The 20,136-nt window shown below is 49.4% G+C and overlaps 1 protein-coding gene and 1 long non-coding RNA gene across 4 annotated transcripts; both read right to left on the bottom strand.

The window, feature by feature from the left end:
* Positions 1-60: 60 nt before the first annotated feature.
* On the bottom strand, positions 61-19,649 carry LOC132910782 (growth factor receptor-bound protein 14-like). Of its 3 annotated transcripts, none has more exons than XM_060966768.1 (12): positions 19,555-19,649; positions 17,765-18,198; positions 17,375-17,565; positions 17,125-17,284; positions 16,921-17,051; positions 12,294-12,380; positions 12,063-12,197; positions 3,731-3,964; positions 3,301-3,402; positions 874-1,142; positions 700-793; positions 61-634 (listed from the first exon to the last, which is right to left on the bottom strand). In XM_060966768.1, the coding sequence occupies exons 1-12, from the start codon at positions 19,557-19,559 to the stop codon at positions 305-307; spliced, it is 2,172 nt and encodes a 723-aa protein (XP_060822751.1). In that variant the 5' UTR covers positions 19,560-19,649; the 3' UTR covers positions 61-304. The 3 variants fall into 3 exon arrangements, with proteins under 3 accessions (XP_060822751.1, XP_060822761.1, XP_060822741.1); XM_060966778.1 differs by lacking the exon at positions 19,555-19,649 and adding an exon at positions 19,239-19,342; XM_060966758.1 differs by lacking the exon at positions 19,555-19,649 and adding an exon at positions 18,332-18,984.
* On the bottom strand, positions 6,348-7,385 carry LOC132911107 (uncharacterized). The gene is made up of 2 exons (XR_009658906.1): positions 6,633-7,385; positions 6,348-6,404 (listed from the first exon to the last, which is right to left on the bottom strand). It is a non-coding gene; the product is annotated as an uncharacterized LOC132911107 (long non-coding RNA).
* Positions 19,650-20,136: the final 487 nt, after the last annotated feature.

Consider the following 20,136-nt stretch of genomic DNA (forward strand, 5'->3'; position numbering starts at 1 on the left):
TTCGCCGAGAGCGACGAGTCGCGCGGCGAGAACTGACAGAGAAGCGCGACGCCGCGTCTCTTTCTCGTATCTTCGAACGCTGTCTCTTTCCGCCGGATGGTTATCGACGCGTTTCGCGCTACGGATTCCACTTGCTGTAACTGCAGAGGCACAAACTCCAGCAACCCGAGCGATCAGATCGAACGTTCGCGTCGCCGGAGCGATATCCGTTCGCGATTCCGTTTGGTCGAGAGGCGTAATCCAGCGAACAGTGGGTGGCGGCCAAGCGCTTGTCGACGCTGACGGGCCGCAGGAGTTCCTATCCTCAGATGCTCCTGTAGCTGACGGTGCAGGACGAGGCGGCGGCCGCGGTTCCTTCGGTCATCGTGCTCTCGGTCGCGACACCGAGTCGTCGGCGATTGAGCTCGGTCGGCGACGCCGGTGAACCACCGCCATCCTCCGCCTGCTGCGTCAACGTCATCGGAACCGGAAGCGGCAACACTTCCGGCACGCCGTTCTGCACGTAGTGGGTCAATCGCGTGGGCAAGCAGCCCGCGTTCAACTGATAAAATTCGATCAGCTGCAGCAAATCGTAGAACCGGGTTACGCCTCTGTCGAGGGTGTACAGCCAGCAGTTGCATCGTTCGTCGAAAACCTGTAACAAGCGAAGATGTAAGCCACGTCGATCGCCAAACATTCGCTCGCCACGGTTCTACTTACGGGTTGAATTTGCGCGTGAAAAATCTTCTCGCTGTACTTGTAGGTGAGCACGTAAGCGCCCAAATTGCTCTTGCTCTCCCTTACCAGGAACACGCTGAAAGAACACGCGAGACGATAAGACAGAGTTTCGCGTCGTTTGGAAACGAACGACTCGGAAGCGGAGACTCGACTTACCCGTCCGCCGAACCCTGGTCTCTAATGATCGCCGCGGCGATCTCTCTCTTCAGCCCTCTGTGAAACCACGGTTGCAAAACGTGGATACCGTCGTCGAGTCCGTGCAGTCTCACCACCGTGCAGCCCGGCGGCGGTCTGGAGAACGGCCTCCAGGTTCGTCGCCAGTTCATACCCTCGCTTTCCGCGATGTTCTTCGCTTCCTTCGGGTCGTCCACGATTCTTCCAACACTGCCCGTGAAATCCATGGCCACGCGAGATCGCACCGATTCCTGCGAACGCGTTACAACTCCGTCTTACAACTTTGGATCGTTCGATCGAAACCGGAACGAGATGCTAAAGACTCGAGACCGCGAGCGATCCCTCCGGCATCGTCGCCCTCTCGTCGTGCAGCGAGAAGGAACGAGCGCGTAAACGCGTCACGGGGTGATTACCGACGAGGAAAAGTCGGAGAGCGAGACAGGCGGGAAAAGATCGCGTCCACGGTCGCGAACAACAACGATTCGAAGAACGACTTAAAAAGCGGAAGGAGGAATCGCAAGACGAAGAGGGGATGATAACCCCTGACGCCTGTTGCTAGGCGAGCATCGAGCGGTGCGGCATGGGACGAGGCGAGACGATAGGGGACCAGACCAGACGTCGAGCCACGCGCGGATTTCGTTCGCAATCGGAATATCAGGTTTCGACTCGGTCTCGTTTTTCGCTCGGGGATGCCGGTACGTTCGAACGATCGAGCAGTTCGCGATTCCTACCGATCCGAGACTCGACTTTCCATCGGTTCCGAGTAGCCGAGAGAGAGAGAGAGACGAGCGACAGTACGGTCAAAGCACCGCGCGTTCTTTATACCTCGAAATAATCGAAAGAAACGTTACCTATGATCTACACGAAAAATAATAATAATACAAAATTGGAATAACAGGTTGTCCACTCGATCGTAACGGAAAAGAAAAAGCCCTTGACACGAACAAGAGATGTACGCGCCGCCGTTCGGTTCTTTCGGCTACTCGACTCGGTGTTTCCGAGTGCTCGACAACGGTGTTCCTTCCCGTTGCGCTATCGTCCTCCTATTGCGCGCGACTATTCGCCGCGTTCCCCCAAGGTACGTCCTCGTCGATACTAGACGATGTTCGTCACAGGGGGACGACGCGAGAGGCGGTACCAGCTTATGTAACGATGCCGCACCTGCGCCCAATGCCGTTACGATATTTCCTCCGAACGGAAATACACGAGAGTCGAATGTAGGTCAACCGTGCGTTTTCGTCGACGGACACTCGCGAACGGCTGCGACGCGAACGACGACGGAACCGACAGCACGACGATTCCTTCGGCAAAGAAAGACGCGATCTTACGAAACGAGACACCGCTGTTCGATCTCGTAATCGGCGACGACGTTGACGAGAGATCGCCTCTTTTTTCCAGCTGCGATACGCAACGAGCTACGTACTTCCACCATGACCGTGTCGAGAGGAGAGCGAACACGACACGAAACGAAACAACGATTTGCCAAATGAGAGAAACGAATTGCGTAGGATTAGTCGAGTCGCGCGAAAACGAGAACGGGATCGGTCGCGAGTAATCCCCGTGGCGAGAGGGTCGTCCAGCCGACTAGCTGGAAACCGGGTGACACAGCGCGACGATGCCTTGGCGGCGACGGCAGTCAGAGGCGGTCGGTCGACAGGGGAAAGCAGTGGAGAGGGATGATGCGCGCGAGCGTGTCTCGGTGGTTCGGTGGGGAGGGAGAAAGAGCGAGGAACGTGGAGATGCCGAGAAGAAGAGGCAGCGGCGGCAACGGCCAACTTCCGGATCTACTCGGCACCGGCAAACGATCGATCAACGTCAGGCAGTCGATACGGTTGTCGCGGTGGACAGAGAGACGACTAGTCGTCGAACGTTGGCGGTATCGATCGCGCGACGCGTGACGCGTGCACGGCACGGCCATCGGTCGACGAGCGAAAGACGCTGCACGCGATACTCGCCGTACCCGGGTCCGTGGTCGAAGAGACGCACCACCACGACGTACCCGTTCTCGTTCGCGTCTACCTCCTAGATGATCGATAGTCGCCGCGTAGCAACAACTAACCGCCTCGGGCTTTTTGCTCGATTTTCGAAACTCTGTTTCGACGCGACCCGCTCTCGGCCACTCTGCCGCCTCCCACCCTTTCTCTCCTCTCCTCTCTCCTCCGCGCTGTTCTTCGCTGGTCCCATCGCGCCCCGCTCCGCCTCGTCACGCCTCGCCGCCACCTCTCTACCCCGCCCGCTCTTTTCGCTGCATTTTTTTCCCCCTGGTCGAAGATGGAATCGCGGATCGCGAGAGCCGCGACTAACCGCGCGTCGCGATGCAACCTCGATCCGAGATGATTCGCCGATCGTTTTTTGCGGATGCGCGCGCGATCGGCGAAAGCCTGCGGCCAGCGAAAAACTTCGACTCACATTGGATACGTTGTAGTTGACGTATCGATCCTTCGGGCCGTCGGTTTGCTCGCACTGTTTGTTCTTGAATGCTCTGTAGTTTTCCCTGAGTTGCTTGCCGTACTGTAACCAAACCAAACGAAACGGGTTAATGTCAGCCAGATTTGTTTCGATGCGCGGCTCGCTCTCGTCACCGTGGCGAAGAGAAACGGCCGCGACTTCTCGCGTCTTGGTCGAAATTAGCCGCGAAAGGAAACACGATTCGGCATCGACCAACGGTAACCGCGCGGCTTGAAACAAGCGGCGGCTTTCTCGATGGTGACGAGCGTGAAAAGAGGCAAAGGAGTCTCCGCGTGGAAGCAACGGGACGAAGAAGGGGCGGCGGATCGGACGGACGAGAAAGGAAACGGAGGAGGAAGATTGGAAAAACGGTGAAAGAACGTTCGATTACCTTGGCGAGCCTCATGGCCATTAGCCAACAGGTGCGAGATTTTTCACTGTGAAAAACGATGACCTTGAGTCCGGCTTCTCCACGCTCCGCGGTGGTTTTAGATTTACGGGCGGTGCTGGTTGACCTGAGACAGATACCCCAGGGGAAGGGCGCACTGTATATCTTCCTGGCGTTCGTGATCTTGTAGATCGCGTAATCCGACAAGTGGACGAACCGAAACGCTCGTTCGCTTATCTGAAATCGAAATCGAAATCGTTACGTCATCGCTGGTGTCATCGTTGCCGCAACATCGATCACTCTGGTCTACCGCGGGGCGAACGTGTCCTCTATCTCGACCGATCGATCCTCGATTCGACCACCGGTTCGTTCGTAATTTACGATCGTCCGAGAGACGAAGGCGAATGCGTTTCGCCGATTCGAGGGGAAGAACGACGATGATCGAAAGGCATCGGACGGCAAAGACGTAGCCGGGATCAAATTGAAACCGGTTTGCTGGAAAGGGTAACGCCAGAAGCGCGCGAGCACTCGCGATTACAGAGATAGAGAGACGACGAGCGACAAGATTCGCGTTTCGTGCGGATAATGTTCCGTTGGGTCTCCCTGTTGGTCACGTGCGCCGACGTGCAACCGTCGCATCGTGTCGAACGCGAAGGAAAAAGATAACAGCTTATCCGAACCAACGAACGGTGGCAACTGGAAATTACGGCCAACGATCTGCCAAGTTTCAGTTTTTAGATACTCGGATCGCGAAAGATGAAACGCGTCACGGACGAAGGTGGGAAAGAGAGAGTTTTGCGGATAATACGAACGAACGAACGCGAATCGGGTGTATGTGGGCCACGCCGCCGTATTACGATTACGATAATAACGCGAGAACGTGTAACGGTAGAAGTTCGTGAAAGGGGAAACAACGGCGAAACGGAGTAGCGAAACGCGGCACCGAGAAAAGAAAACCGTGAGTGTAACGTGTAGGCGGCTGGCCGATTAATCGGAGCCGAGTTAATTTTCCAATTTTTTCGAGATTTTCACGCGTCTTTCGTTGCCGTTACCCGCGTCGTTCTCCGCGTATAGTATATTTCGAACAAGATTCGATCGGCGCGAGACGGCGAATTCGAAAGAAAAAAAGAAAAAAAGATACTCGAACGTAATTGCTGGAATTGAATTTTGCGAAACGTGCGTTGCAAAATAAACGCGCGATCGGTCGCTCGTTTGCCACTTTTGACGCTCGAAGGATGGCTCGCGAGGACGATCGGACCGCCAGACCGCTCAATTTCGATTAGGTAAACAAGTATCGCGGTGCGATAGGCGCGACGTTAACTCTATTCACCGCGATTCGCGCGAACCTTGCGTTTCAACGGACTAAAGGAATTTGCAAAAATGGCTTATCCGAATCTTACCGGCTATGGTGGCGAGCGACCACTAGGATTACGACGACGAAAGCGAAGACGATACCGACCGGCGCCACTGCCGATGCCGATATCGATTTCGAAATCGATGATCGTCGATGGAGAGGCTTCGAATCAGAGAATGGAAAAATAGACCAACAGGCGCATAGGTAGGAAGAAAATTGGACGAGGCGATCTCCATAGAAAGTGAATCGTAACGGCCGAATAACGCGGTGAGTCTCGGATCGCGCTATTGTCAGTTTGCAAATACAGTTTCGAAGCTGTGCGTGGTGTTTCAAAACGAGGGGATTTCGGCACTGGCTCTGGTCCGATCGGTCGTTAACGGGGTCCGCCGTAAATTATCATCGGAACCTACCCTCCGCTCGATACTTTCTCCTACGTATATATGTACGCTCGCTTCAGCTCTTTTTCCCTAACCAGAGCTACGAACCAAACTACGATGATATCCGATTCGATTCATCGTTCGTACGCAAATCCCAACGGACTTTGGTTTATCGTTGACATTCGAGATTCTCGATAAATCGCGTGTCCGCGAATCGAGCGTCGATGGTCTCGTTTTCTAGCGGGTCGCTATCCAAACTACTAGCAAACGATCGTAGTTGATCGTTCTGTATGGAGTAGCTGGTCGTATCGAGTTATCGTCGATCGACCGACAACGAGCAAGCAAGAGCGTAGACTCACCGAAAAATTTCATTTTCGCATCACCGTCTGGTCGCGCAGCGTTTTCACTTACCACCCGAGCAACGTCGAGCCACGGCAATTCGGCTTTCACGCTCGAAATCTTCGCGTAAATCCAAATGCCAAGGGAACTGGATTTCCGATCCGGCCGGTGGAAAACGAAGATTTCGACGGTGAATTGGCGATACGTGTGTGTCGCGCGAACCAGCTATCCGTTACGCGATACCACCGTGTCCTTTCCGCTCGGAAATACCGACCTATCGTACCGATCGGATTTCATAGCGCTTCGCTTACAGTCGTTTCTCCTTCTTTTTCTTCTTCCCTTCTTTCCTTCCTTCCTTCTCCTCTTCCTCCCCTTTTCTTTCGTCGTCCTCTCTAGCCGTACTTTTTCCTCCGCTTTCCTTTGTTTTAAAACACAAGATCCGCTTTTTTTCCTTGGATCGCAACCGCGAGAATTGCTCGTCGTCACGACCGAGCAGACGAACACGGAACCAAAATCACACTCTCATTCCACAAAATTCGTATCCTTGCCAACGATTTCTCTCGCGTCTTCTCCTCCGACTACGCGACAACGACGCGAACGAGGAGGCCTGCGAGAAAAGCGAGAAGCGGAAAATCAGATGGATAGACAGAGACCGGATAGCCGACGGGCAAAATAAAGGAAGAGTGAGAGAGAGAGAGGAGTGGGGGAGGACAGGGAGAGAATGAGAGAGAGAGAGAGAGAGACAAGAGGGATGTAGGATGGGTAGGTGGGTGTAAGAACTGGACGGGGAGGAACGAGCGATGGAGGGGTGGCACACAGAGACTGAAGCGACTACCGGTAACGAGTAGACTGCGCGACGACGCTAATCGCGTTCTTTCGTTCTCTCTTGTATGTCTCGGAACGACGAGCGATCGTCGTTCTGATCGACCGTCTACGGTCGACCGATGCGGTAACGAGATGGCCGATCGCGCGATTCAAGCAACCAAGGTAACGCTGATCGTGTCAAAGAGGTAATAGACACACGCGCACATTACCCTTCGACAGTGTCGAAACGGCGACTGACGACTGACGGAAAGGTTTGTCGCTTGCCGGTAGCCGCCTCGTGCACAGAGACGAACAAAGATCCGAAGACTGCCGAACGATTCGACGAACGCAACCGAACCGACCAGTCAGCTGGTTTCCCGGTGGTCGCGGCAGACTGCATCGGACGTGCGCTGCTGCGCTACCTCGCCTCTTTCGTTCCCTCGCGTTTCGATTACGGTCGTTCACGAACTCTCCCGAATCAGCTGGCTGCTGCCCACCCCCGTCTTCTTCGACCCCGATCTTGTGTTCCAACGAATAAGCAGTTCTCTCTTTCTCTCTCTCTCTCTCTCTCTCTCTCTCTCTCTCTCTCTCTCTCTCTCTCCCTTTATCCGCTCCCTCCCTGCCCTGCCCCGCCGATTTGCCTACGCAGCCGACCGTTTGGATGCTCGCCTTTACACGTTCGACGACGTGTTACGTGTTTAAAATCTCGCGATCGTTCGTCGAGCGAACCTCGAATCGGCAATTTATGGCATCGTCGCAAACCGTCTCGAAAATGCGACGGTTTCTGGAGGACAGGATTTCGCAGCCTCGCGAAACCTTACGGATGAGAAACCGTCGAATGGTAAGGGCGTCGAGGAGGGGAAGCAGGAAGAAGACACGAGTGTCGACCGTGGCAAACAAATCATAGCGTGCGAAATGACAGAGTCCAAACTTTCTACCGTCTTCGAACCGAATCGACGAACGCTCCACGTCTTTCGTTTTTTCCTTATCTTGTTATACGTATACGTGGCATACCTTCGGAGAAGGAAATCAAAAGTATGCCTAATCGTCCAATACGAAACTTCGTGATCGACCATCGCTTTCGATTCGTCGAAGAAGAAAGAACTTTGAAAAAGAGAAATGATATTTTTCCTTTGCGAGTTATGATTTTCTTTCTATAGTATCGCGATCGTGGGCGATTCGTACGAAAGAAGCAAAGCTTTTGCAACTTTACCAAGACGAATCGTTACGGTAGCTTGGTAAACCGAACTGGTAAACTAACGTTTGGTTCGCGAGAATGCCGGCGGCTACGAGAAACTTTGAGCAAATCGATCGATCGACGGTTGACCAAATGGATATGTGGCAGCCGCGTGCCATCGTTTGCCCGTTCCTTCCTTCTCGTTCGCATCTTTTCGTTTCGTCGATGACGATTGGTAATCATCGATTTTTGTTGCGGCCGTCGAGCTTGTCGAAAAGATCCGCTTTTTAACGAAAACCGGTAAAAGGAAATAGGGACGAGAGAAGGAAGGAGGAAGACGCAAGGGTCGCGTATTTCGACCGATGACACTAAAAACGACGGTTACGCGGTTGGAAAATCCACACCTTTCGGCCGCGTGCCAGAAGACGACGCTCGTTTTACCTCGAGTACACCTTAACCCAGAAAATTCGTTGAAATACCCGAGTCTCGCGAACAGCAACAAGATCGATAATGTTCGTCTTTGGATTCGCGATCGAATTCGTTGCTTCGGAAGGCGTAATAGGCGCGACCTTTCGCTGAATTCGACGAAACAGCCGCCGATACGATGGGTGTTGAGGCGAACATCCCGTTTCGGTCTCGAACGGTAGACGAGAAAGGAGGAATCGAGCGTGACATGAATCGGTTTGGGTTAATCCGAATTTACGCTGTTTCGTTTTGGAGCAACAGCGTAATCTCCGGTCTACCAGTTTTGTCAAATTAATCTTCGACGTGACAAACAGTGGTGGAGAATCCTGTATGTTTGCTGCTTGAGATTTCGTCGCAAAGTTGCTGAAAACAGATTTGAAACGCGCGACAACGAACGTAATAACGCGTTGCGTTGACCGGATAGCCGAGCGGCGACAACAGCTACAGCGCAAAGAATCGATCTCGCGCGTTCAAAACGGATCAGCGTTCGTTATCTCGCTCAACGACCGATGGTCGAAATCGGACGTTCTAATTTCAGGTAGCTGATCGGGGCATTTACAAGTTCTCGAACATACTTTAAAAATAAATCGATTCGAGAAACGAAAACGTTCTATTTGTTTACATTTCGTTCGTTACTTTCGTCGTTAACGTTAGTCGTCGATCGTAATCGTTGGCTTCTGTATCCTTTTGTGACGAACATTAAGAAAAATATAATTGTTATTTCGTTACTAGATAATTAAACATTTCGAACGATCGTCACTGTTACAATTACATGCGGTTATTTCAGGCTCTGTATCGTCGAATTCTGACACCTTGGAAACTTTTAAAGCTTTTCGCAGCACCTGCAACAACTTTGCAGATTGTTTACAAACTTTCTTTTTCTCTCTCTTTTTCTTTTTACAAGCAACATTTACGAATAAACGTCATGTGCTAAACATATAAGACTCGTGATCGAGCGTGGTTCCAACAAGTTTGCGCGATAAAGTCTGCAGTGTATAGGTTGGAGGGACATAGACGTTCGATCGAGCTGGCGTTGTTTTCTCGCAAAGATCGTCACCTTTGGAATCGACTGGTTTTCGCCTGGCGACAACAGTAGGGTAGAGTTTGCAACGGAGGATCGAGCGACGATCGCGTGTCAGACGACGAAGAGAAGGATGGAAACGAAAAACCACGAACCACTCTCGTGGTGCGTTACGCATCGCGAACGCGAACAATGACGTGGATGCAACGGACATCGTAATATCGCGCGCGCATTGCGAAAACGTATTGTGTTTGGGCAACACCCTGAACGAGGAAACGGTGTAGCAAGTACGACGTGCCGGACGCCGAGGAAGAGGAAGAGAAGGAAAAGGAGGGAGGGAGAGAGAAGCGGACACGGACGAAAGGAGAAGAAGAGCGTAGCGCGAACAACATGGAATTAGAAACGCGCGCTGGCAATTTTTTGAACGCGGATGCGATACCCATCTTGGACGAAAGAGACTCGTACGATATTCGAGGTCCGTCGTTGGACACCGATATCGTCGCGAAACTCTTGATTCCGGAACCGCGAACGGATTGCGCTCGAATCCGATTTCCGACTAGGGTTGTGGACGCGTCGATCACGTCGGACAGACGCCGCAGAGGATGAAAACGTGTTTTCCCGTCCGATCCGGAAGGAAGACGTTGCGCGATTCGCCTCGATCTTGAAATCGTCGTTCGTTTCGCTTCGGAATTGCTGCAGCGCGAACGACCGAACGGATCGATCGGCGGAAGAAACTAGAATCGCGGAGATCGGAGAGAAGCGGAAGAGAGCAGAGTGCGATGTAGCAGGACGGAGAAGCGGTGGATCGAGCCGAAGCGGAAAAAAAGCCGGCAAAGGACGAGGCCGGCCAACACCGCGCGACAAAAGAGAAAGGAGGGAAACGCGTGGAAAATAAGAAAAGAACCGAGGAGCGTGGAGGAAACGCGCGGAGAGGAGGCGGAGAGGAGAGGAGAGGAAAGCGTAGAGCGGCGTAGAAGAGAAAGGAGAGTGGAGGAGGTGGAAGAGGAAGCAACAGAAGGCAGGTCGACGACCCAGGGAGCAGCGTTCATAGCAGAATAGCTCTTTTGCCAGGGCGAATGTGTGTCAGCCCCGACCGATTCGCCGCCGTGCCACGGCGAACTCGACCAACGGTTTCGAATCAGCGACGCGCGGTTCAAACCGTGCCGTACCGTCTCTTGCCATCCGTCTCGTCTCCGTGCTCGTTCTCTGGCTAGTGTCGGCTAGTGTCGTATTTCGAGCGTGCGAAACGACACGAAAAGCAAAGAAATAAAAGGAACCGAAAAAAGCAGGAGAACCGATAGGGAGAGAGGATCGCGGTGGCGAGAGTAGCGAGACGACGATTCGGCGTGCGTCGTCGGTGAAAGCAACTAGGAAAGCGGAAAGCATCCTAGAAAGGCGTACGTACCGCCGCGTATCGCGTATCGCGTATCGCGTATCGCGTCGGGCGCGTTTCAGCAACGAGTTTGGTTCTGCGTCGGACGGAGGTGGTATCGTAGCTTTCAGGAACCGATGTTTCTGTTCGCGCGAATTTGGACGCTGGACGCGTAGTTCGGAGACTGATGTCACCCGAGACGAAAGTCGATGCCGTATAGACACAGCTGCGAACGAAGGCGCGTCAAGACTCCGAGCATCGAGCGCCGTAAGATCGACGTCCTCGACAGCCCGGCAAGATACTCGCGAAGCGCGAATGAGACAGCCGTGATCGGCATAGCAATGATCGACCGCCGTTGTAGATGTAGCAGCGGTTGCGTTTTAGAGTAAACTTTCTATTCGCTGAAATTCACTCGCATGGAATTGCGTCGCGCGTGCACGTTCCCGCCTATCGTGCTGCGTTCGCCGTTTCGTGGAACGCTTCTATCCAGCTTCCTCCTGCCTCGTCGGTTTAACGTTCGCGCGTCGACGCGTTATGACGCCGGGACGACATATCGAACCCTGCGGAAACCAGACGTGGAACGCGCGAGGCGAGTCGTTCCGTCTGTCGATTCATCGGCCCCTTGACGTTTCCCCTTGACCTTCTTTCGCGACACTCTCTTCTCGCAGTCCCTTTCGATACGATCGCCACGGTCGTTGATCCACGACTCTGGCGAGCGACGATCTGGCGAGAGTCGTGGAAAGAGAAAATCGAATTAAAACGGGCGGCGAGAAACGATCGTCGAAATACGTAAACGCGCGTACGTATTCCCGTGGGAAAGACAGAAGCGACGTTTTACCGCGCGATCCGCGTACGCGTCTGCCTTTGCGTTGTTCTTAATAGGAAAAGAAACAACAGGCTCGGGGTCGATTTCTTCCGTCTCGTTTAAAGAGCACGTTTCGCGTATTTCGTCGTGCCGATGCCGTCCGCAACGACGGATAAGCTACGCCATATACAAACACCCCTATGTTATCAGCGGCAAGAACGTTTGTCGTATTCGTGCCGTATCGCGCGGGATAATATAAACGCTGCTTTACGCGAACGCTGTCGCTGTCAGCTGTTCGCTCGGTAAACCGGCGAAACGGGTTTTCGATGACTCGCGCCGGTTCCATCCGTTCGCAGTTATTCCGTCGTTACTGTCGTGCGAGTCCGTCGACGTTTCAACGGTGTCCGGTGGTGGTTGCTCGATATGGAGCGAACGGCATAACCGCGTGGCGGTAGCACGTGCACCACGCGTTCGCCGCGTTTCGATCGCGCGTCGCGAATCCAACAATCCGACGATCCGATAATCTAAGAGTACAGCTAAGAAGAAGGTAGCAGCGTAGTGAGAAACGTTTCGTTGTTGACCAACGATCCGCGAACGCGTTTCGCCTTTCGGCGGACTTACTTTTTTCGCCTGGTAGAGCTCTTGATCTCGAAGACGCAAACAGATCTGCCTCCAAATGTTCAAGCGTCTGTCCTGTATCCACGCTAAACCGAATATCTCTGGACATTCCGTAATCTCTTCGTTCTCCAGATAGTTCTGAAACATCGAAAGGGAATCGTTGATTAAAGAATTACGAGGGAAATGCGCGCGACAAAGTGCGTCGACTGGAAGATCGATCGAATTTCCACTCACTCGTAATGCCGCTTTCGTTTTGTCCAAGGCGTGCCAGTCTTCGGCGAAAACGGTGGGAACGTCAATCATCTCGGTGGAAAGGAAGAGCTGCAACGTGATACTCGTTTACGTCGTCGTTCGTATTTTGCTAACGGATACGCGAATCGTGAGCACGTGGCACGAGCAAAGGCACGCGTCTAAGCGTGTTACGTTTCCGCCGAGGGATAAGAACGGCTCTCGGAGGCAGCGACGTGACCGCTGTCGGTAATAGTCGGTAATAGTAGGTCGAAAGCCGTCGAGCAACTACTGGTCGAGTTATCGATGAAATTGGCGCTACAGCGGACGGCCGAGGCAGAACGCGCAAGGAAGCGCGCAAACTTTGCAATTTCGAAACGCGTGATGCGATTCTACGAAAGCCACGGTGTTTATCGTTTCCGCGTCGATAGATCGATTTGTTGAGATAAGTATAATCTTTCGTGCTGGACTAGGCTAAATGCGTGTTAGAGTTACTTGTATGTGAGTATCAGTGTGTGGATACATGTGTGTGTAGCGTTAGAGCGCGTCCAGGCCTGAGTTGAGACAAAGGACGATTGGCAGTTGTTAAGAAGCATCCAGAAGAGTCGGTTAGCAGTCGTCGAGTGTAAAAAAAGTGAGGAGACGCGTCCAAGTATGTATCGAAGAATATGTGAGAAATCCTTTTTGTAATAAATGTATTATTATTTAAATATTACATCCCAGTGTATAGTCAATGTTCCTTCAACATTATTTCGGCACCAAAGATCCACAATTCTTAACATGGTTACTAAGCAGATAGTGGTTACTGAGATTTAAGGGTAAGGTGCCACGTGTAACCGGGAGTGAATGTGTAAATCATGTGTAAATTAAAATCATAGTATAACGAATGAACAATTAGAATTTGTTGGTGATCAGAACACTGCTTTAAAAATAATGAAAAAATTTGATGAGATGTATATGAAGGAATCAACAGCATTGCAAATCTGTATAAGAAGTAGACTAGACATGATGAGGCTGAAAGACTTTGAAGAATCAAATTCATTTTTCACGGAATTTGAAAAAACGATAAATGAATTAAAGAGTGCTAGTGCAAACATAAGTGAACGTGAAAAACTCGACTACATGTTGAAAGCACTACCAGAATTATTGAGCTATATTGGTGACTTAATCGACTCAGTGAAAGAAAGTGATCGAACGTGTGAATTTTTAAAAAATAAAATTACAATGTGAGAAACGCATAGCAAGAAGGATAATGATAGGACGAGGTCAAATGTATTCACAGCTGAAAAAAGGGACATAAAGTGCTATGGCTGTGGAAAGTACGGCCACGTGGCAAGAAATTGTACAAACACGTGCAGAAGCGGGAACAATGGCGGAAACAACGGAGCAGCGCAACGGCAAGGAGGTGCGTATCAGCCGGAGCAGAACAGAGGTCGCGATATGGTCAACGAGGACAAGGCAGAGGCTGGCAACAACGCTACAATGGGGCAAGTCAATACAACGCAAATTATTCACACAACGAAGGCTACGACAACCATAAAATTTTGGATCTTTCCTAACGAGAGTAGAGCGAGAAAATAGTAAGAATGAAATTACGGTATGTACTAGCGATACGCGAAAAATAGATTGGATATTAGATAGTGGATGTTCAGATCACATTGTAAATGACGACTCTTATTTTGTTGAATACGAAAATTTAAAAAAACCGATAAATGTAAAGTTAGGAGGCGGTAGAATTCTAAAAGGAACAAAAGTCGGAAAAATTCTAACTTACTTTGAAGTAAACAAAAGGATGATTAAAATCATAATGTCTAACGTGTTTTATGTGAATGAAATGGATAATAACTTGGTTAGCTATGCGAGAGTAACGAATGAAAATAAGGTAGTCTCAGCAGGAAATACCTCAAAGATATATAACAAATAGGGAAAGTTGATAGGGATGGCATTCAAAGACCATGGTTTATATAAAATAAGTAGTTACATTGAAAGGCAAGAATCTCATGCTAAAAATGTAGGAAGAATGACAAATAAGGAAAAATTTCATAGGATCTTAGGGCATGTAAACTTTAATTATTTAGATACAATGTGTAGAAAAAAACTAGTTGAGGGAATGCCAGAAAATTTTGAGCAAGTAAAGATAAAATCCGGTACTTGTATCCAAAATAAAATGCATAATTTATCATTCCAAAATTCGTATTGATTTATACTTTGAAATCAAAAGACAAAGTTTAAAATTGTTTCCTTGATTATATAAATAAAGTTGAAAATCTTACTGGTAAAAAGATAAAGAGATTAAGATGTGATAATGGAAAAGAGTATATAAACAAAAACATGTATAATTTAACTAGAGAAAAGGGAATTGTTGTAGAACCATGTCCACCTTATGTTCACAAGTTAAATGGAACAGCTGAGTGTTACAATAGAACAATCATGAATTCTGTTAGATGCTTATTATATGATTCAAAGCTGAATATTAAATATTGGCGGGAAATAGTTAGAGTCGCGACACACTTAAAAGATAGAACAATAACGAAAACGATAAAAAAACAAATTTGAGATATTTTTTAAGAGGAAACCGAATATAAATAATTTAAAATTATACGGAAGTAGAGTTTTTGTAAGAATATCTGAAATTAAAAGAAATTCGAAATGAGACAAAAAAGCAGACACTGGGATACTCATAGGTTATGAAAACAATGGATATAGGATTCTAGTTAATAATAAAATTATAATTGCAAGACACGTAGAATTTGTAGGTGAAGATGATAATTTAGTAGGATTTCAAGGAGAAGATGGACCAGACAATGAAACAGAAAAGGATTCAAAGAAAGTTCATGAAAATGAAACAAATGGCGAAGAGGTCGAGCAGGTTACAATAAAAGAGAAACAGGAAAAAATTTGAGAAGGTCAGGGCGTGAAAGAAAGAAACCTCAAAGATATAGCCAAACGAGCTCATATTTCAGTTATGTGAATGTAGTTAGCGCAGACAGTCCCCAAACCTATGAAGAAGCTTTAAGTGGAGATGACGGCGTTTCATGGAAAGAAGCAATGGATCGTTTCATGGAAAGAAGCAAAGGATGGAGAGAAGCAAAGGATGGAGAGATGAATAGTCTAATGAAAAATAAGACCTGGCAGTTAGTGGAGAAACCAAAAGGGAAAAGGATAGTAGACCTGAAATGGATATGTACAAAGAAATCTGATAACGGTAAGGAAGCGCGGCTAGTTGTTAGAGGCTTCCAAGAAAAGGAAATACCAGAAGATTTATACTCTCCCGCGGCAAAAATGCAAACGTTGAAGTTGCTATTATCTTATTGTTGTCAATATGGTTTAATGATTATGCAAATGGATGTAGAAACAGCGTTCCTAAACAGAACTATAAAATCGGAAGTATTTGTAAAACAATCTATAGGTTACGACGATAAAAGCGGGAAAATATGTAAATTATTAAAAGCATTGTATGGATTGCGTGAAATTTCAAGAGCTTGGTATGAATATTTCGACGAGTATATGAGAAAATTAGGATTTCAAAGAACTAAAAGCGATTATTGTCTATATACGAAATATGAGAGCGGTATCATATATCCAATACTATTCGTAGACGACTTATTAATATGTGGAAGAAACAAAACAAAAATCGATGAAATTAAAAACAAATTGTCAAACAAATTTGCGATGAAGGACTTAGGTGAGGTAAGGACTTATTTAGGAATAAACATTGAGCATGATAATGAGAAGGGTGAAATGAAATTAGATCAAAGTAATTACATAGAGTCATTAGCGAAACATTATAATATAGAAAATGGTAAACTATATTCCACACCAATGGAACAAAACTTAAGTTTAGAACCGGCACAATCAGCCTCAGACGATATATGATATAGAAATCTGATAGGAGCTTTATTATGTATTAGTACTGGAACAAGATTAGACGTTAGCTATAGTGTAAACTATTCAAGTCGATTCCAAAACAATTATAACGAGACCCACTACAAGTATGCATTGAGAATTTTGAAATACTTATATTTGACTAGCAAATTAAAACTAACTTATAAAAGAAATTTGAATGCTGAAGTTATTGATTGCTTTGTTATTGAAAGTAGTAAGGCTCTAGGAAGAAATAAATTTGAGAATTTTAGATTAATTTTAAGAATGGTTTGATTGACTTATAAAAGGGAAATGAATATACAGCAGCACGAAAAATTAAGGAGGTGTGTTGAGATATGTATAATCTTTCGTGCTGGACTGGGTTAAATGCGCGTAGAGTTACTTGTATATGAGTATCAGTGCGTGGATACATGTGCGTGTAGTGTCAGAGCTCGTCCAGGCCTGAGTTGAGACAAAGGACGATCGACAGTTGTTAAGAAGCATCCAGAAGAGTCTGTTGTTAGCAGTCGTCGAGTGTAGAAAAAGTGAGGAGACGCGTCCAAGTATGCATCGAAGAATATGTGAGAAATTCTTCTTGTAATAAATGTATTATTATTTAAATATTACATCCCAGGGTATAGTTAATGTTCCTTCAACATTATTTCGGCACCAAAGATCCATAATTCTTAAGACGATTAACGCGAACTGGTGCAAAACCGATGAAATACGGACGCGCGACACGACTGGCAGCTTCGATCTTCATACTGACCTCCGGATCGTGGAAGAACTTGTACTTGAGGCAATCCTCGCGAAAGATAAATTTCCGTGCGCGCTCCGCGGAAAACGTTTTCATCTCCTTGTGCACAGCCAAAACGTCCTCGTGGTCCTCCAACACGCGCTCTGTAACGGTTTCGTAACTCGTGAAAGTCGTTAGGACGGCTTCAAGGAGAAACGGTAAACGACAGATACTGACCTATTCCTAGCTCTGGCCATGTCTCCACGATCGACCAGTTGGTTCCCACCATACTTCTTTTCGCTTTCAGAACTTTGCACAAGTCGATGGCACGGAGTTCGTGCTCGACGATCACGTCGTAGCAAACGTCGTCGTCGCAGTAAAAACGTAATTCCTCCGTCTACGCGTTACCGGTGAAAAAAAAAACTGTCGTCAGTGGTTTTTCGACGCCACTTTCGTTGTTCGATCGGTACGCGACGCGTCCATTTACCTGTTTCTTGTCTTTCTCGCTTTCGTCCGGTCGCGCGAATCTTTTCGCCGTACGATTTCTGTTCATCGAACGGTAGGCGAACTCGAACAGATTCCTCCTGGGACTGAGTCGTTGATACCTACTGCACGTGGATGGACCGAGAAACTGCGTGTCGTCGGTGTCCAGGCAGGAACACATCCTTGGCAGCCAATCTGTTACGAACGCACGCGAAACACGTTTCTTGAATTGAACCGAGAGAATCGGACGGAAGTTTGAAAAAGTTTTTTCCGTTTCTCTCGACAGAGTTCTTCGAGGCGTTAGGAAAAATGGCGGTCGACAAGAAACGTAATCCGAAACGAAAGAGATCGGTAATCCGTGGGAAGGCGAACCGATGGAAATCGTTCAACTTACCGCGAATGCTGGAACATCGTCGACGAACTAGAGAGAACCAAGTGGTAGAGGCATAGCGTTGTCTGTCGCAGATGGGATCGTTACGAGTGACGAGACCCGTGCATCGGTCTAGCAAGGCGACGTTGTAAATGCTTTGCTGGTTGTTCGTCTCGACACGCAAGCTATCCGACGAGGTGGTCGCCGTGGTGGTTAGGGCCGATTCGAGCGTCGGCGTGTTTCCGATAGAGGATATAGCGGTTAGCGGCGAGTCGATGGAAACGTGGTGGATTTCGACGGTGGATTCCATAGCGTCGGGAACTGGGCGTTTCGGGACGATGGGCGATGGATCATGGTGCGGAAAACGACGACAAAGGGGTCGGCCGGTGACGGAATCGCGGTGGCCAGCTTGCAACATCGTACTCGAGAACGCGACTTTTACTATCGTATCACCGATTCTGAAACAAACGAACGAATCGTAGCGGGTTAGTCCACGTTGTGGTGAAAACGTGGGGCAAATTTCGTGTTCGATTACCGTTAAGATAAGCGCGCGGTCGAAGACGAAGCGACTCGAGGTCAACATATACATACGTGGCATTCATTCCGATTCGCCTTGTGCGTCATTGTTCGGCTCGCGTTACGTCACGATTCCTGATATTCGAAAGAAAGATCGATTCAGTCTCTAGTTGCCGTATGGTTACACGAACCTTGTATGTAGGATCGTGACACGACGGAAAGCGGCGCAGCGCGACCGGCACGGGGCCGACGATCGTTCGGATCCTCGTACTGGCGTGACGAACGCGTGCACGTCGCGAGCTAATGCACCGAACATTTCGTCCAACGGATCGCACCGCTGTTTCGAAGGTACGGGTACTTGTCCAGCGTTTACCGACATAAAACTACGTATCGCGAGAGGTCGGTTGCGATCACGCGATCGTTCTCGCGACCTATCGATCGAACAAGGAAACAGAAGTAGAGCGAACGAGAGAGAGAAAGAGAGTTTAGCAGCGAGAGCCGAAGCAAAGGTGCAAGATCCGCGATACGAAATCGAGAAGAGCACGATCGGTCGGAGGATAGGGTCGGACGAACGTATAGGAACGCGATCGATCGACATTTATACTCCAGGGATTGTTCATCGGTCGTGCATTTTCGTACATTTGCTGTCGAGACGCAGCAAGGCTAACGAGGGTTAACTCGACTCTCAATTGACAGTGCGTGTCTAAATTGGCAGGTCGATGGTAAGCGCACGCGTTCGATCTCGGTTTCCACTCGGAGAGAGTGAGACGTGCGTACACCTATGCGGCACGTTCGAACGCGAAAACAGAAGAGAGGAACGAGAAGAATGAGAAGAACGAGGGGAAAGGGAAGAAGGAGAAAAGAACGATTCTCCGTGGAAATTCCGTTGGCGTAACACGCGACGATGCAAATTCCTCTCTCGTTTTCTCGACTTTGGAGCCTATCGGTTTCGCGGTCGTGGTTAAGCTCGCGCGCTAGTTACCTTCTCTCTCGGCGACTCCCGAACTCGTGTGAACGGATTCGAAGAAATGTATCGTTGCGATGAGCGCGTTCCTCTCGAGCGAAGGAGGAAGAAAGGAGGCGCGAGACGATACGCGCGTTCGACGTCCATAGAAAAGAGAAGCGATAAAGAAGGAGAGGCGTCGTAAAGCGGATGGCGAAGGAGAGGGGGCGGGTGGGCGCACGGCGACGATCGTTTCGAGTGGAAATTGTCGAAATCGCGGTGCGCGCGTGATAAAATCCGCGTTCCGTTGGCCGACGAGAAAAGGAGGCGTTCGCGGGTCGACTTATCGACTTACGTCATACGAAGATACTCGGAGCCAGCCGCGTTTCGACGAACTCGCCTTTTTTTCTCTATCGTTATCGCCGTTCCCACGGCTTATCTCGTTAAATCGTAGCTCTGGTCCGCGTCGCAGCGTCGCATCGGCGCTTCTCTCGATCGAACCTCGTTTCGTCTCCGTTTCCGTTTCCGTTTCCGATTTCGTCTCCGTCTCGTCGTTTCGACACCGAGAATATCAGCCTCCAGCGCGGAAATCTCCGTCGCGGATTCACCGCGGATGCGGCCGGGCCGCGAAATACCAGCCAAGCGAACGCCAATGGCCGTGATCGCGGTCGTGGTCGCGATATTTCGACGCGTAACGTTCGCGATTTCAGACGCGCGACTGACGATCTGAGAATCGGTCGCGAGCTTGACGAAGCAAACTCGCGGCGTTCGCTAACCGGCCGAAACGCGACGCGCGCGGAACGGGCCTCGCGAGTCGTCTTCCATGCCACATTGGCCGCTCTTTCCTCCATGAGGCGAAATCTTTCGATTTCTGATAGAAACGAGTAGGTGAGGAGGACGCGCAAGATGGTGCAATAGCGGCGGCGGCGGCGGCGGC

This window comes from Bombus pascuorum, chromosome 1 (assembly GCF_905332965.1).
Source record: "Bombus pascuorum chromosome 1, iyBomPasc1.1, whole genome shotgun sequence".
Lineage (NCBI taxonomy): Eukaryota > Metazoa > Arthropoda > Insecta > Hymenoptera > Apidae > Bombus > Bombus pascuorum.